Source organism: Talpa occidentalis, unplaced genomic scaffold (assembly GCF_014898055.3).
Source record: "Talpa occidentalis isolate TD23 unplaced genomic scaffold, MPIMG_talOcc4v2.1 talOcc4.9, whole genome shotgun sequence".
Taxonomy (NCBI): domain Eukaryota; kingdom Metazoa; phylum Chordata; class Mammalia; order Eulipotyphla; family Talpidae; genus Talpa; species Talpa occidentalis.
In genome coordinates this window covers 75,807,508-75,825,476 of record NW_023605305.1, presented here as the reverse complement: position 1 = coordinate 75,825,476, position 17,969 = coordinate 75,807,508, and the positions used below count along the sequence as shown (strand labels likewise).

General features: G+C 56.0%; 1 protein-coding gene across 1 annotated transcript; it reads right to left on the bottom strand.

The window, feature by feature from the left end:
• Positions 1-835: 835 nt before the first annotated feature.
• On the bottom strand, positions 836-16,370 carry INSRR (insulin receptor related receptor). Its single transcript, XM_037500087.1, has 22 exons — positions 16,286-16,370; positions 12,457-13,008; positions 10,602-10,905; positions 10,368-10,510; positions 10,000-10,144; positions 8,912-9,129; positions 8,515-8,641; positions 6,261-6,499; positions 5,706-5,873; positions 5,419-5,614; positions 5,226-5,267; positions 4,929-5,149; positions 4,575-4,711; positions 4,329-4,491; positions 4,013-4,118; positions 3,315-3,367; positions 2,921-3,150; positions 2,316-2,426; positions 2,023-2,182; positions 1,610-1,739; positions 1,344-1,478; positions 836-1,079 (listed from the first exon to the last, which is right to left on the bottom strand). Exons 1-22 carry the CDS (start codon positions 16,368-16,370, stop codon positions 836-838), a joined length of 3,909 nt encoding a protein of 1,302 aa, XP_037355984.1.
• Between the last annotated feature and the right edge of the window lie 1,599 nt (positions 16,371-17,969).

Genomic DNA, 17,969 nt, shown 5'->3' with positions numbered 1-17,969 from the left:
AGTGTCTTTATCCTGTATCACCGCTGCCTCGGGGTCACCACCTCAAGTCCCCAAGGAGGGAGGGAGGAAGTTCATTCAGTGTTAACACCATATAGATGGAGAGATAATGGGCTGCCCGGGACCAGGGTACAAACAGACCTCCGCATTTATTGTGCCTTCTCCAGTATTCCCAAGAGAGGCAGGGGGTGGTGGGAGGGCAAGAGTGAGGGCAGGGAGGAAGCAAGGCTCTTAAAGCTTTAGTAATCCCAGGGTGTGAGGGAGATGGAGGGGTAGAGACTGGGAGAAAGGAGGAAGGAGGAGCACCAAGCTTGGGGGTCTCTGGGTATGGTAAGGAAAGGAAATGGTGAGGGTGGGCCTGCAGGGACAGGCTGGGAGCTGCTCACCCAGGTTCCTGGGTTCCTCCCACGCCATCTGGGCCATGGGGCAGGGGTGAGAACCCCCAGAGTGGATGGAGACCGAATCTGGTTTCTCATGTGGCTTCCAGAGGTGCAGATGCCAGAGGAGGCCCAGGGCTCAGGGTGGGCAGCCCCTCGCATCCTGGTCGGAGGATGGTCTTCACCCTGAGGGCCAGGGCATCTGTCCATGGCCTAATCTCCACTGCCGTATGGCTTTGCTTACTTTCTCATGGGAAACTCAAGACAACTGAGGAAATTTTCCTAGAGTGAGTCTGTTCATACCACACCCCCCCCCCCAGCCTTTCCTGCTCTTACTCTCTGGCCTCCTCAGCCACACCGTCCTGGGTGGGGGTGTGAACTTCTGGACATCTCATGCCCCAAAAGTCAGGTCTCTTCCTCTCTGCCAATGGGAGGCCCATCAGCCAGGGAATGGGGTGCCCTCAATGTCCGGGTCCACCATTTTGTGGACTACAATTTGAGGAAGCCTCTCTTTGGGGTTGTAGGGAGTCAGGCTCTGCATTCGTGGGCGGCAGGGAGGCCCGGCCACCCCGGCACTCCGGGCTGTAGTAGAAGGAGAGCAGGCGGAAGGAGGGCCGCAGCTCCTCCTGTATGCTGTCCAGGATGTGGGTGAAGGTTGGGCGCAGGCGTGGATTCTGCTGCCAGCAGCGGCTCATCAGTTCTTGCCTGGTGGAGTTGGAGGGGGGCAGTCAGAGGGGTCACAGAGCCCCAGACCCACCCCAAGTTCTGCACTGAGCCAGTCAGTGAAACTCGGGGGCTATAGGGGCTTATGTTGAGGAGAGTGCTGGGAGAATAAATGGGGCCATAGTGTGGTTTAGAATTGGTGGGCTTGGAGCCGGGCATTGGCGTGAGAAACAGCATTCGAGGAGGCGGGGATCATGGGGTGTCAGCCGGCAGAGCAGGATGAGAAAGCGTAGACTGGCGACTCACAGCTGAAGGGGACAGCTTTCCAACTCCTCCAGAACCCCACCGTCCATGACAAACTTGAGCACCTGCTCATTGGATAGGCCCTGGTAGGGCTGTTCGGCCAGGGTTGCGATCTCCCAGAGCACCACGCCGAAGGACCTGGTGGACACGGAGGAAGGCCTGAGCCCAGCACCTTGTGCATTGCCCAGAGCACCCTGAGGGAGCGCACCCAAACCTCCCTCAGACCACGCCCCGTAGCCCCTGAGCCCTCTGCCCCAGCCAGGCCCCACCAGACATCAGAGTGGGTGGTGAAGATTCCATCTTTGAGGGACTCGGGGGCCATCCAGCGCACAGGCAGCAGCCCCTTCCCGCCCTTTCGGTAATAGTCCGTCTCATACACGTCTCGAGTCATCCCAAAGTCTGGAAAGTGAGGGCAGATGGGGTGAGGGACCCCAAGAAGAACTCTTCTAACCTTTTCACCTCCATAGTCTCCAAGAACTTTGGAATGTAAGGTCTCACGGACCTCAGAGACCATCCCATCCAAGCCCTTCTGCTTCCAAGTGAGGAGACCAAAATTCAGTGTGGGGGTGACTTCAAGGTGGGGGGCTATCAGAGGTATGGGCCAGGCCCTAGTCTCCTGTTGCCTCATTTACCAGGAGTGTTTACTCCTCAGCTACCCTCACCCTCCTGGTGCCCTCTGTACCCCCAATCTTGACGGTGAAGTCCTGGGACACCATGCAATTTCGTGCCGCCAGGTCTCGGTGCACAAACTTGTTGGCAGCAAGGTAAGCCATGCCATCCGCAATCTCCCCAGCCATCTGGATCATGTCTCCTAGTTCTGGCCGTGGGAGCCCAGGGTTGTTCTAGAGCCAAGAGAGGGGGCTGGTGAAGAAGGAACCTAGAGACTGGACTCCTGTCCAAGGACTACTCCCCCAAATGTGCCCAAGTCTTCCCTAACTCCTCAGACCCTTGGCCCGACGTTTTCCTGGTCCCCACCTCTGCCTCGGGCCGCAAAGATCGAAGATGGCTCTTGAGGTCCCCACGGGTCATTAACTCCATGATGACTAGAGTTGGCTGGCCCTGAGACACCACACCCAGAAGACGCACCTGGGATGGACAGAGAGCCTGGTTGCAGGTCCACGGAGGCCCTTGACCCACCTGGTCAAAACATTGACCTGCTGTGGTCACAACCTGACCCAGACATCAACCCTGACCCTAACCCCAGCCATAGCCATAACACTAATCTTGACCTAACAATGACCCTGACCTTAACCCATGACCTTGATCACATCTGACCATCATCCCAATCTTCATGACCAGTTCCACTCTGAGCTTGATCCAGTTATCACTTAATATTGATCTGGGCACTCAGTATTAACCTCCAAATATGACGTTCTCAGCTCTCCCAAGATTATATCACGAGTGTACCGTAATCCTGTTTTGACTTTAATCCCAACCATGACCTTCACTGCTCTTAGGATTCTAACCACAGTCCCCACCTTGACCTGGATAGTGCCCTAATCTCAGCCCTGACCAATCTCTCTTAGCATATGACCTTCACCCTAATTATGACCCTCACAAGGTGTGCGACTCTCCCTTACCACATGGTGACACTTGAATGCCTTCATGACCGAGGCCTCCTTGAGGAATTCAATGCGCTCCCGCAGGCTCGCCAGCTCATTCACCGTCTTTAGGGCCACAGGCGTGGACTTCTCTCCAGCCTCCAGTCCTTGCGCCAGCCCCTCGTATACCATCCCAAAGGAGCCCTGGCCCAGTTCCCGGATGATGGAGATCTGCTCCCGAGGCACCTCCCACTCGTCAGGGATGTACACTGAGAGGAGGTGGGGTGCACGAAGCAAGGCTACTGCTCTCTGCCATGCCTCCACCCACCTGTCTCCCAGGGCTGTCTTCTTCAAAGTCTCTAGGAAGTCTGCCTCTCCTCCCTCCCGTGTCCCTTCCCCACACCTCTTATCCAACTCCCACCCCTCAACCTACTATCAGAGGCGCTGAAGTACTCTGGATTCACAGAGGCATAGAGGGTGCCATTTCTGCAATAGAAGGTAAGGGGTCAGGCTGGAAGGGTCTTTAGGAAGGATGGTACAATCTCAGAGGAGAAGGAAGAGGAACATTGCAAGGAGGAGGAAAGTTATGACCAAATCCCAGCCCTAATCAGAGCGGACTCTAAGTACTTTGCAAGTTGGGCTTGGTCCTAGTCTTGGGATCTGGGATCTGACAGGCTGGGATTAGGAAAAGCAGGAGTAGAGTTGCTCCCTCAACTAGTCCTCAGAACCCAGCTCATCAAAGCCTTACTTCCTTCTTGATTCAGACCCCCAGGGGAATCTGCAGCAACATCCCAGGGCATTTCCTGATGTCTCCTGCCTCTCGCCTGGCTTCATTAGTCCTCAGGCTGAGAGCAGTGATCGGCAGTCCTGGTGTGGCTGGACAGGGGCTTCTCAGATGTGACTTTCACTGATAAAATCAGGAAAGTCCCAGGAAAACCAGAATGAGTTGGACACCATAGCTGAAAGCCCCTCTCCTCAGTGCCACCCCCAGGGGGGCAGTTGCTGCTTCTAAGGGAGTTCTTTCTTCTAAGGAAGTGCCGAGTTCTCACTGACCATCCTTCAACTCTACTGACCTTAGGCTGAGGATGCAGGGAGAGGAGGGGGTTGGGAACTGGGGGGACTTGTCATCACCTCTTCTTGCCATAGAGGAAACCGAGAGCCACAAGAATGATGAGCAGCATGAGCCCCACAGGGGTGACAGTGAGAAGGACGTGCAGCCCCCCGGAGTCTTCTTCCTCTGGTGACCAAAGGACAGGATCAGAGGACAGCGGAGCATAGGGTCAAAGACAGAGAAACGCGAGGGTGGAGGACTCCTCTCTTTCTGTAGTGGGAGTTGAGGTTGGGGAGAGGTTGGGGTGAGAGGCCTGTGATTTCCACAATGGGAGATGTGGCTGGGGCCCAGGTGTGCTGTTTGGGTATACAGGTCTGGGACACAGGCCATGTATACCTGGGCCAGGGATGTAGAAAGCGACACTGTCTGTCCAGGAGCCGTTGCCAGCCAGTGAGGTTGCCCGAACTCTGGCAGAGTAGTTTCCAGGGGGCAGCAGGGCCAGGTGGACTCCCCCAAACTTGGCATATCGCAGGCGGGACACACACAGCACTGTGGCCTCCTGCGGACAACACAGAATGGCTGATTGGGAAGAGGATGTAGGCACAAATTGGAGTTAGATTAGTGGGTCCCCTGGGTACCTACCTCTCCCGAGCGGCGGTACTTGATTTCGTACTTGAGGATGAGACCATTGGGGTCAGGAGGCTCAAGCCAGCGAAGGAGGATGCTGCTCTTGCTGGCCGCCTCCCAGGCCACCTTCCCGGGAATCCCATCGGCCTCTCCTGTGGGAGAGGGCATCGACCAGCCAGATTGCAAGTATTTCTTCTCACCTTTATGTTCAAAGCCGAAGGGGTGAAACTAGGAGGTTTGAGGGAGCTCTGGGATTATAGTGACAGGGAGGGATGAGCAAAGCGGAGCTCTGGGGTTAATGGGAGGTCCGATTTACTAGTTGGAGCATTACTGATCTTTGGGGTTGGTGGGGTGGGAAGTGTCACCTACTATGGGGCATGGTGCGCGCAAAGACGAACGTGGCGGCGCTGCAGCCCACGGTGTGCGCTGCGTGGTTGCAGGCATGGATGTCGATGCGGTATTCTGTGAAGTGGCGCAGGCCACTCAGCACCGCTCGCTCCCGGGGCACTTTGTCCTCCTGGATCTCGAAATCCGAGCTGTTCCCTTCAAGCCGGATGGCTTCGGCTGCCCGGCGATGCCGCCCGGAATCCCTGGCGGGGGACAGGACCCGGAGTTCAAGGCCCCGCCCCTAGACCACGCCCCTCACCCTGGCCCGCCCCCGCTCACCTTTGAGGGCTCTTGTTGATGGATGTCACCTTCCAAGGGGATCTGGAGAGGCCAGGGAAGCCCCGGTCAGGCGCTTGCCCTCCACTGCTGCGCCACCGAAACTGTCCCCAACGCAGGCCCCGCCCACAAACCCCCTCCCCCGAGACCCCGGCCCCCGAGACCCCGGCCCCGGGCCCGCCAAAGCCGGCCGCACTTGGGGATGGTGATGGCGTTGTGCAGGAAGTTTTCAAACTTCTTCTGAAACGAGGCCTCTTGCGCCTCCAGCGGTGTCCGCGCCTGCCCAGGAGGTGGGTGCTGGCAAGGACAGCAGCCGGGCTCCATCTGGGCCTCGAGCTCCCCGTCTTCGCGGTAGAAGCGGGGATCGTTGTTGCTGGTGGGCAGCCGCAGGCCTGGCCCCGCGGCGGGGAAGGAAGCGTTAGGTCGGCGATGCGGGCGTCTCTGAGCCCTGACCCCTCCCGCCCGCACCTCCTCCGTGCGCACCGCGGTGGCAGTAGTCATTGAGGTAAAGGTCGCCATCCTCTGCCAGACGCTGCCACAGCACCATATAGTAGGTGATGTTTCCGTTGCGCTGGGTCGGTGGCTTCCAGCGCACCAGCAGGTGGGAGGAGGAGTTGGATGTGGAGATGACGTCCTGGGGTACGGTGGGCGCTGGGGGTATAAGTAGGGTATAACTGAGGGGCTGCAGACTTCCCACCCCCTTTCAATTTCTGCCTCATAATGGACCCCTCTCTCTGGGGTGGGTTCTAACCTATCTCACCTGAGAAATAGGTGACCCTCAACCTCCCCTTCCTAGACCTCAGCATTTTGTCCATGCCTGATCCCCCAAAGGCCCCAGAGTTGGCTCAGTTACTCCATCTGCACTCTTCCACCTCTAGCATCCCTAAGATCTAGAAGAACGCCCCCTATTCTTAATAGGACCCAAGCATCTGAACTTCCAGCCTCAATGGGCCCAGTGTTCAGTGACCCAGCATTCCTATTCTCACTAGAATCTAGGCATCTAGCTCCCATTCCCTCCAAAGGCTTCATTCAACTTACCTGCAGGCAGGGTTCGGAGGTAGATAATTGGGCTCTGAGCTCCTTGGTGGGGGCTGTCCTCAGCAGTGGTCAGTGTGATGGCCCGCACGAACACTGCATACTGTGTCCAGGGCTTGAGGGGTGCTAGGGTCACTCCTGGCTCCTGGGTGCGACTTAGGGGCAGTTCCACATCTAGCAGGTTCCAACTCTGGGTCCCACAGGCATCTGGACCGATGTACTCTGTTGCATTCTGGAATGGGCTGAAGACCCCATCCCTGGAGCTGAAGGGGGGCTCAGCCCCACTCCCTTGTTCTAGCACCCCACCCCATCACTCTGAGATCATCATGGACATTCTTCCAGTATGCATGAGAGCAAAGCTATGAGTCCAGTTACTACTTGGACCCTGTGATGAAATATCTCCTTATCCTTTAGCAGGTAACATTGAGTTCCAGTCTCAATGTGTGTTCAAAAACTCTTGCAGTGTATAAATGAAACTAGAATTTGGGTGTGGGAGTTTCCTCTCCCAGGAAAGGCAAGTGATGAGATGAGATTATCCCATTCTCCAGAGGCAAGATTACCTGGAACCAGACCTAGGAGACCACTGTCTTCCTAAAGACAGACTATCTTAACCCTGGCTCATGAATGGATTTTAGAGGTCGATGAGCCTCTAAACTAGAAGCAATGTGTATGAGTGTTTTTCTAGGGAGGGAGATCCTAGCTTTCATCAGCTTCTCAAACATGTCCATGATCCCTAATGGCCAAGACCCACTTCCACAAGGGGATGAATTGATACCAGAGACAATTACCTGGCTGCCTAGAGGCCAGAGCAGGAATAGGGCCTGGGGCCAACACTGGCTTCAGGGGTAAAAACTATCTGCCTGGAGGAGATAGCTCTCTCAAGATAGATCAAGCAGAGGATATGCCACATCACATTGATGTTTGGGATACTTGTTTCTTTGGAGGCGGGCAAAGGGATGTAATTCATGCTGAGCCAGGGGCAGAATTTGAGGGGTGGTCAAAAGGGATAGCATAGGGGGAACTTGAGGCCCAACTGGAAATTTTTTCCCTTGTTGGGACTAAAAGTAGATAGTCCAAGAGGAACTATGGGTATGCAGAGTGGGTGCCATGGTACAGATGCTTTGTAGGCATGCCACAGCCACGGCGTGGGCCAGGGTCTGCTCCAGAACTGGAATTGAGCTAATATCCACAGTACATGTCTCTCAGAGAGCACAGTTTCAGAACACAGTCACAACTGCACAGCAAGACAGTGATGTTAGGGGGGCTTCTGGAAGGATCTCATAGTTCTCTCCCTTTATCCCAGAAGCACTGTGTATAGCAGGCACATGGTGAGCTGCAGAACCAGGAGTGCGGTTAATATTGCAGGGCATGGACCAGCATATTCAGCATACTTGGGTAGTTTGTTAGAAATGCAGTCACGGGCCCTGCCCAGGACTAAGTAAAGGAGATTCTAGAGGGGAGGGCAGGGATCTGCATGCCACAAACTCTCTAGCTCCCCCACACTAGAGACCTACCAAGGAGGCCTGTGACCCCTCGAGCAGGCCTCCATCATTGACTCCCTCCCCTCCCTTCCTCCCAGGTCAGGCCCCTGGGAGGCTAGTAGGCAGCTAACACCTGCCAATTTTAATTCATAGGAAATGCTTGCAAGTAGGGCCTTCTATCTACCCCATGGGCTGTACTCCTTATTCCTGCCACCCCAGCCTGCTATCCCAAATCCATCTCTCCCTCCTAATCCCTTCTAAGGATTTCTATTTTTCATTCCTAGCCATGTTTTTGGAGAAGTCCTTCCTGTGGTCTAACCACAATCCCTGCTGTTATGGTCAGTACATGCCAAAGAAAAGAGTGGCTGGTCCTTGGCTGTCCCTGCTCTTTCCCTCCCTCAGGCTTTAATTAAATGCTGGCAAAGCTTTGCATAAAACTGACCAAATTAGTGGGTACTCCCCAAACCGCTGCTGGAGCAGGAACATGTGGTCAGTATAGAACATTAGCATAGTGAATTGAAGTTTAATTACCCAAGTCTTCCTAACAGGGCGCCTCTCCTGGACTCTCAGAAGGCCCGCCTGTCCTCTCCATTTCACTTCATGAGGTGAAACTGAGGCACCGAGAGATGAAGATGAGGGGAGAGGCCAGACTTAGGCCCTACAAAGGGGGCAACTTGGGCCTGGCCCTAGCGCTATGCCTTCAGCTGCCTGGAGGGGTGAATAAAGGGCTGGTCGGGCTCTGACCCCATCCCTCGCGGCCACGCCCCGCCACTCACGACTCCTTGTAGTACACGATGAAGCTGAGTAAGTCGCGAGCAGCAAGCGGCTCGTAGCGTTCCCAGCGCAGCAAGATGCTGTTGGCCTCCGTCACGTTGGACACGAAGCGCAGGGTTCGAGCCTGACCTAGGTGGGGTGCGGGGCAGACACCTGATCTCTACGGTCCTCACCACCCACAGGAGCCGCCTACTTCCAAGCCCCTCCCCCGACCTCTGGCCCTATCCCCAAAGCGGTCTCTGCAGAAAACTTAGCACCCGCCCCCCCACCCCGCGCCGGGTGCAAGATTCTGCTGTTTTAGTGTGGCTGTCTGCGTGTGTGTGCATCTGGGTGTTCCTTGGGGTCCTGTGGCTCATGGTGAATGTGCTGCTTGCTCTGGGATGGGGGCTGGGGCCTCACAGGCTGCGTGGTCTCCTCCGTTGGTGCGGGGGTTGATCTCGGCTTTGTTTTGCCGACCCCGCGTGCCGGTCACCTCCTCCAGGCGGTAGATGTGCTCCAAGCAGAGGCGTGGGTTGAAGGCGAAGTAGATCTTGCCCACTGGAATGGTGAGCCCAGCGGCTACCCAGGACCCTAATTGCTGCAGGTTCTGGTTGTCCAACACATACAGAGTGTAGTTCCTGGGGGAGGCCAGGGGACCTTGCTCTGCATTGGAGTGGGGACAAGAGGTAGGGAAGGGAGGGCCTTATGGGTTCCCCCTGGAGGGGCTTGCGTGGGGGCACCAGGGAGAAGGAACATTCAGTAGCCCACTTACACCAAGCACACATGGGGTATCCCTCCACACCCACACTGTCTCACTACCAGGAACTTGAGGTCTTGCAAGTCACTCATGCTCTGTTTTCCTCATCAGTGAAATGGGGTGAACAGCTTTTTGCTTCCCGTCTTCCCTCATCTCACATTCCCTGAGCACCTGCTATGTGCCAGGCTCTGCTGGCTTGGGGGACACAGGGAGGAGTAGTACTCAACCTGGGGCTATGTATGCCTCTCCAGCTGGAGTGTGGGAACCCCAGGGGTACATAGCAATGTGCTAGGAGAAATGAGAAATGACTTGGCTAGATGGTAATTTAAAACATTATTTTTATTTAGGAAAATCCTGGCTACGTTATGGGTAGATGGTAAGAATGGGTTTCAAACCCAGGCAATTTTGATGTGTCATTGGGAGAGGCAGATGATAACAAGGATAGCCAACCCAGGTAGAGTTGTTGAAACTATAATTTATATAGCATATATTGTGTTCCAGGCACTGTTTTAAGTGCTTTATACATAACAATTTAAGTAATATTTATAAGAACCCTAAGAAATTAGTGTTAATTAACCCCATTTTACAGATGAGAAAAAATGAGGACAGAATACCCAGTAATCTACCCAGAGTCACACAGCTAGAAAGTAATAGAGCTGATTCCAGAGCCCAGTGCTCTTCACCACTGGGGAATTTTGGGGAGTGGATGTGCTAGAGGGAGCTGGTCAGAGACCTGTTTCTGACCCCTTACCCATCCACCATGGCATCCCCCCGGATTAGTTTGAGATTCTTGAAAAATTCCAGGGACACAAGGGCAAAGGAGTGCTTGATTTTCAGGAAGCCAGTGATCGTCTCTACCAGGCCCAGGCTGTGCAGCAGCTCTGGCTCCAGGTTGTCTGGGGATTGGAAGACAGGGTTGGAGCAGGGGCAGCGAAAGTGATGGGTCCCACGGGGTGTGTGTATGTGTGAGAATTTACTGGGAACCCAGAAAAGGGGCGCCCTTGGAGGTGGGACCAAAAGAGTTGGAAAACGGAACTTTAGCTGGTTCATTGTAAGAGGCGTGGCCGGGAGGCGAGGCATGGTCGGGGAGGAGGGCGTGGCCCTGGGGAAGGTACTAACAGCCCTGGCGAAGGTTGAGGATGAGGCTCCCCTCCACATGGGTGCAGCCCACCAGGTCCTGCGCAGCCTGGACGGAGTCGATGGTCTTGGTGCCCACCTTGCACTCTTTGGGGCATAGCCCCTCGCACTTGTGGCAGAATATGCTAGCAGGGGCAAAAGGAGGTTGTAGCATAAGCCCATGATCAGTGCGGTCCTCACTGCTCCCAGGAGGCCTCCTGCCCATCCTACACTCACCTGCTGCCATTACGGGTGAAGCCTGGAGGGCACTGGGCCAGACAACTGCCCTGGTGGATGCCGAAGGTGGAGGCACGGCCAGGCACAGATCGCAGGGTGGCACAGTGTTCGGCTGTGACACAGCGCCAGGACTCATGCTGGTAGGTGCCTGGGGGGCAGACTGGGAGGCAGGCGCCCTGGAAGTAGAGGTGGCGGCACGCGACGCAGGTCCGGGGGTCTTCTGGCCGGCTACAGCCCCCCAGACATTCTATGTGGCAGCACTCACCTCCAGCTGTGCAGGCCAGCCCAGGGGGACAGGGACACACTGTGGACAGAGTGTTGTGTCAGGCGTTACTCATGCTCCTTGGGTCTGCCCTTCCCCTCCTCCTGGGGTATCCCTCCAGTTGAGATGACACTGGGTACTGGCTGCTTCTCTCAGAGGGTGACCTCTTCAGGGCAATGACCTTGGTCCCTCTCTGTGCTCCACAGTGCCTAGTCAGGGTGTCAGACTCTGGACAGAGCAGCGACTGTGTCTATCGTGGCTGCTGCTGTCCTGCCTAGGCCTGGTACTAGGTGGGCCCGGGGGCAGATCATGCTGACAGTGTCGAGTGAACCAGCAAATGTCTCCCCACCAGGTTAAACTGGGCCTAGGAATGTGTGGAATGAGGAGGCACCACTGATGGTTTTACCCCTGCTCCTGCCTACCCTCCTCCCTGTTCAGTTCTCTGCCCTAGGTGGGAGGCAACCCCAAGCAGCCATGGCCAGGTTTGTGGCTGGGGACCCAATGGCCTGGGAACTCCGCACAGTGGCAGCTGGGTGTCTGTGGGAGCGATGCGTGTGGCGGGGGTCAGCCAGGGTGTGTTGACACTGTACACGGGAGAGGCCTTGCAGCAGCTGTGTTTACAGCCAACAGAGAGGCATCAGGGAGGTGGGGCCCTGCGGATACAGCAGGGATCTAGTTACTCTTCTGGCCTGATGTTAGGCCCTCGGGTGAGGGAAGCTAACCTCCAGGAGCTGGGCAGAAGAGCCTCAGGTTGGGGGAACCCTAGATCTGCCCCCAGCCTCCGCAAGGTCTTCCTTCTGCCTCCCATAACTTTTCATTTCTTCCTCCAACCAGCCCGCCTTTTCCCACTCTCCCTTTCCCTCTCCCTTCCATTTCCTTTAGTCACATCTTGCTTCCTAAAGAAAATCCCACCTTACATATTTATCCTCTCACCCTGCCCTTCCTCTGTCCCCCCCTCCTTTCTACTCCCGCCCAGCTCTCCACCTCCTCATTATAGTGCTCCAGCGAGCCTCGCAGCGTGTCTCTGTGCTCGGCCCCTTTTATCAGGAACGTGCGTGCTGCCAGGCCAGGCGCTGCTCTAGTGTTAAGAGAGCTCGCTCCTTATAAGAGCACGGTGGTCATTTTACAGATGAGACGACCGAGGCGGAGGGAGGCGAAATGGACACAGGCGGTAAGTAAGGAAGGGGGAGGAGGAGAGAGGAGGAGTAAGTCAGTCAGTAGCAAAGCTGAGATGGAACCCAGGCCGTCTAACGCTGAACTCAGTCACCGCCCCGCACTGCCACTTGCGCTGCTGCCTCTGTCACCTCATCCCTACCCTTTGTCCCCATGTCTCCCTTATACACGTCCTCTTCCTTCTTCATGACAACCTGTGCTGTCTGTGCCAGCCCCCTGACTGCCTGCGCTACCTCACTTCACTTTCCTGAGCCTCGTTTTTCTCTTCGGTAAAACAGGAGGAACAGCAGTCCTCAGGGGATGCATGAGGATTAAAATAAGCCCCGGTGGCAAGTACTCACCCACACCATCCGTGGCCACCTAGTACTGTCTGACTGACCTCCCTCTACCCCCTGAGTTATGTTCCCTGCCAGTGCCTACCTCTCTGGCAGTGGCTGGAGGTCCAGCACCTGTAGTCGGTGTGCCCGCTGAAGGTGGTCCTGGCACAGGGCTCCCCCGTGGCGCCCAGCACGCCGGGGCACACATCGGCACACTCCTCACCCAGCTTGTTGCCCACAATGTGGTTGGCACCAGGCGAAGGCTGCAGCAGGCCCCAGTCAATGGTGGAGAGGTGGCAGAGCTCCTGGTTCTTCTCCACACGCACGGCCCCCCGGAGCACAGCCCCTAGCGCTGGCAGCCCCACGTCCCGCAGGTGGGGCATCTCGAAGATGACCAGCGCGTAGCCCAGGAAGAGGCGGGTGCCGCGGATGACTGCTAGGTTGGGAAAGAGGTCGCGCAGGCTCTCCAGGCCATAGACTCGGAAGAGCAGCAAGTAGTCAGTGACCTGGATGAGGCGTGGGAAGCTGAGGCCACGGAAGTCCTCCCCGGTGGCCGTGAACATGAGCAGGATCTGCAGGTGGCCCTCCACCACGCTGCAGTTCTCCAGCTGCCGCAGCTCGGTGACCTCTGAGCGGATGTCCAGGCTCGGGCACACTGGGCACAAGTGGCAGGCCGCCGTCAGCACAGCTGGGGCCAAGCACCTCCTCCTGCCCCCCTGAGCCACACTGGCTGTAGGATACTACATGGCAGCTGGCTCTGCTGCAGGTGTCGGGGGATCTCCACCCTTGGGCTCACCTGCATCTCTACCAGAGGGGCGAAATGGGGCAAGAGTGAGCTCCCAGCCTCCCCTCCCAAAGCCACTTCCCTTTCTCTGTTGAGAGCTTCATTCTTACAATCAGGCCCCAAACATAGTCATTCTTGACTCCTTTCTTTCTCTCGTTCCCTCTTGACCTCCCCCTCTTGACCTTCCTTGGGTTCTATATTCACAAATATATCCAGAATCTAACCTCTTGTCAGTACCTTCACTGCTTTCCCCATATCTTTCCCTGGCTTTATGGCAATGGCTTTTCCTGATGCTCTTCCACTTCTGCCCTGGTCTCTGCTATGGGCTATTCACTTCTCTATAGCCGGAGCAATCTTCTCAAAACACAAGTTGGATCATGTTCCTCCACTCCTCAAAACTGCCACTGGCCATCATCTCACTGATGTAAAAGCTAAAATCCTTGTCACACAGCCTCTAAGTTCCCCGAAGTTGCTATGGCTTCATCCCCTTTCTCTCTCTTTCCAGCCACACGGACCTCTGCTGTTCCTCAAACGAGTCAGTCAAGCTTCTGCTTTGGGATCTTGCTTTGAGATCTTTGCACCTTCTGTTCCCTCTGGCTAGCACACTTTTCCCTCTTTGTGACCCCCTCACCTCCTTAAACTCACAGCTCAAATGTCACTCTCTCATGAAGGCCTTCTCTGATCATCCTATTGAAAATTGCACCCCTTCCTGTCCCCCTTCTCCCTTCCCCACTCCCGTGTACTTAGTTTTTCTCTGGGTCCTAAGCGCTTGCCTCCAGACGTGTACTTAGTTTTTCTAAGAATTAACATATTAGATAACTCTTAACTAATATGTAATTTACTTATTATATGTATTTTGTTGAAGCTAAGCCCCAGAGGGTAGGGATGTTTGTAAAATTCGTTGTTGCATTCTGGTACTGGTATGGTCCCTAGCAAAAAATTGTCACTCAATAAATCTTAAATGAATGTGAATGAATGAATGAATGAATGAATGAATGAATGAATTCTGTGACTGGGAGACAGCCTGACTTTCTTCTCCAGTCCTAAGGGGTCAGATGCCTGGTCCCTACACTTATTTACTCTCAAAGGGACATTTCATGGCTCCCCATGATCAAAAACTAAAAGTTAAATTCCTCAGTCTGACATTCCAGAGTGCTGATAAACTGGTTCCCATTAATATCTCCAGCCTCACAAAGGTACCTTGACCTGAAAACACCTCAGCTCTTGTTCTGCAAGCCTCAGATCAAGCTCCACCCCTTCCCAGCTGTCTGGCCCTGAGTTAATCACTGCCCACTCAGGTCCAGCAGCACTTACCCACACTCACCTCACAACACCTGGGCACTGTCCCAGTACTGCTGTCTATGTCTGTGCCCACCTCCAAGAAGTGGCCTCCTGAGAGCAGGGTCTTGTCCCCCAGGGTGATGAGTGCAGGGCTGGAGCCACTGGGAACTCAGGGCCTTGGACATCTGGATCCCAAGTCCACTCCTCCCTCGGGGATCTGGCTTCTTTAGATCCTGTGCCCCGGCCCCACTCCCTTCTTCTTCCAGAGTATCTAGGACCACTCCCCTAGGTGGTCTGGTCACTAAACTCACTTGCTCCCAAGGGTACCTTCCCTGGTTCCCCATTGGGGAAGATTCAAGACTGAATTCTTCAACTTGACATCCCAGTTCTGCTAACCTACCTAGCTTCTACTTCTTTCCTTCCCACTAGTCCCCATGACACCACATAGACCCAGGCCACCCCCAGAAGGTTGGAGGGAGGTGGGCAGGCAACACTGCTCCCTGGGGCTTACTTCACACCTTCTCCGTTGTTACTGATAGTCCTACGCCTGGCTCTGCCCACCAACTCTGTGTGTGTGTGTGTGTGTGTGTGTGTGTGTGTGCGTGCGCGTGCGCGCGCGCACGCGCACGCGCCCTCAGCTACATGCACATGCACGAACACACAAGAGAGGGAGAGAGAACGAGAAAACACTTCTAGGCACTCCAGGCAAAGGCCAATCAGGCTCTATGAGGCAGATGGGGGTTCTCTCAGGCGCCCACATACCACTTCCCATCATGCCCCTGCCTCTCTAGGGCTCCCCTGATGGGAGTCATTTGGAAAAACAAACCTGCGACCTTCACAGATTAACCCCTGCCTGCCTCCCTCAGGCCAGGGCTGGACGCAGAGCTGCTCTGGGAACAGACATCTGGGTCCCCTGACCAAACAGCAGCACCAAGTGCCCCCCCCTCCACACCCTGACTTGCTCCATCCTGACAACCGTGCTCTCTGCTGGCATCTGCATTGGAGTGGAAGTGAAGGAGGGAGGGAGGAAGGGAGGGAGAGGGGGAGGGGGAGTGGCTGTGCCCAGCAGGTAGTGCCTTTGTGACTACACCCTTCAGGAATTTGCATCCCCTCAGTCTCTGTAGCAAGGGGAGACTCTGCTATATCTGTGGGAGCCCCTAATCTGAGGGTGTCATGAGACTCCTCAGGAAGACCCAGAGCCATGGATACCTGAGCTCCCTTAGTCTGGGAGGGGATGGTAGGATTGGGGACAGGGGCATCTTTTCAGTCTTCAGCTTTTTCTCGCTTTCCCCACTAAGCTCCCAACACCTCCATGAGGGCCACTTAGTCTGCCTGGCCCCTCCAAACCCTAGCACTGGAAGTGTCTAACTTGGGGTACTAACCATAAGCAGTCCACCTCCCTGAAGAGTGGGCCTAAGGACTGGGAGACCTGGGGCAGGTGCTCAGGACCCCAGCTCACTTCACCTTGCAATTCTCTGAGGCCAGCTCCCAGAGTGCAGGTACTGAACAGTGCCTAGTTCTCAGCTGCCGCCCCATCCCAGCCCCTTCCTAGTCAGTGGCCCTAGAAACAACCTCTAAGATGGCCCCCACCCCCACCCCACCCTCACCCCCATGTTGCTTTTCATTCAGTCTTTATGGGATGTTGGTTTCACCAAGTGGAATGTTCCCTCTCATCTCCCAGGGAACTGAGAGAAAACACCCCGATGTGGAGAATTAACTGTTCTTCCTGGTGAGAAGTGCTGAGCTCTAACCCCAGTCTTAACTGTGCAGTCAGTAAAGTGGATGTGTTGGGCTGGGAGCTCCACCCCTACTGGCTGGGGTGGAGATGGGGAGAGATGGGGCTCAAGGAGACAGTGTGGGAACTCACCCTTTAGTGTGTCCAGGCCAAATCCCAAGGAGAGGAGGATCACAAGCAGGCATGCCACCCATGGCCACAGACGGGGCACTGTCATTGTCCCAGCCCTGCCTCGCGCCCAGTCCCAGCTCTCTTCCAGATGACTCCAGGGAGAAGGGTCTGACAGGCCCTCAGGGTGCACTTCAGAGGGGAAGGGAAGAGGTGGAGCAGAGCAACAAGGAATCCCACATAGAGGTGGCTGGAAAGGGAAACAAGGAGAGAGCCACAGAGACACAAAGAGGTGCAGGCAGCTGGAGAGAGACTCAGTGTCAATCCAGAGACTGAGATAGGGACAAAGATGCTGACTGGGAGAGACTCTGAGTCACCTCAGAGGGAGAAAGTCACACAGGTGGAGTCCTAAGCCAGTCAGCTCCAAGGGCGGAGCAGAAGTGGGGCAGGGGACGGAAAGGAGAGCAGGGGGGACCCTCCCAGCCCCTGGGACTCTCAGGGCACACTGGGCTCCCAAGCGCCAGCTGGCTGCAATGGCCGCAACATCTCTCCGGAGTGCAAGCAAGGCTGCATCCAACTCTCACCCTCCCTGCCCCCAGACAAGTGGATTGGTTAGCTGGGATCGCTGGGTTCTTTCCGCCCCTCCCGCCAAATCAAAATATTTAGCCTGACAACTGAGGGGGGCCAGGTCTGTTGGGGGAAATAAGGCCAAACCACAGGGGGATGGTAGGCCAGAGCTGAACCGCCCCAACCCCGCTGTGATAGGAGGGTCCTCCCAGCCCGATGTGGACTTCTTTCAAGTGGGGCTGCAAGGCCCAGTGGCAGTGAGCCGCCGGGAAAGGTGGTTGAGGATTCTGCTGTCCAGTAACTTCCAGAAGCCAGGAGCCGTGGAGGCATCTTGTTAAAACTGTATAGAAACGAGAACATTGTCTCGGAGCCCGGTCAGCCTCCCAGAGGGCGGCCACATCATCTAAGTTTCAGTCCCATTCAAGAACAATGGTTCCGACCAAAATCCTTGTGGCAGAGCAGGCACTCCTTGGGGCTCCGCCTCTGTTCCCTGAATTCAGGCTGCCCAGTCAGTCTGTCCGTCCTGTCTCCGGGAATTGGGGGATAATCTGTGCTGGGCCCCGGCTAGTGCGCTTCGTGAGGGCTTCCTTTGCCTGCGCCTCCCCTCCAAAAGACTCCCCTCTTTTTTCCCCCGCTGTGCGGCCGGCCGGGCGGACTCCTGCAGCTACCAAGGCTTGAGACGTGGGCGGGACGAGGATCTGTCTTCTGGCGCCTTGGGTGCAAGGGATATCGAGGCTCTCTGGGTGCGCAGCCTCCTAAGGGCCTCCTAGGATCGACGGGTCCCCAGCTCCACCCGCGGGCGGCTCCCGCGTCCGAGGAGCTAAGAGAAGATCTATTAATTTCTCAGCGGGGAAATCGATGCTCTTGTCAGAGGGCGATCGATGCCAGCCTAGCTCGGCTTGGCCCTGCCCGGCCTGGGGGCCAGCTCTAGCTGGCCTGGTCGGGGGCCGACACTGGGCGTCTGGGCGCAGCGCCGCAGGGGCCGCAGAGAGCACCCCTGCCCGCCGGGGCCCGCGGGAACGCACACCTATGAGCCCGAGCTTCTAGCGCCACCCTGTGGCCTCTGCTGGAAGTCGGCTGCAACTCGGCTCCTGGGCTTCCTTCTCCCACTGTTTTGGGGCGACACCTTCCCTTTCTCTGC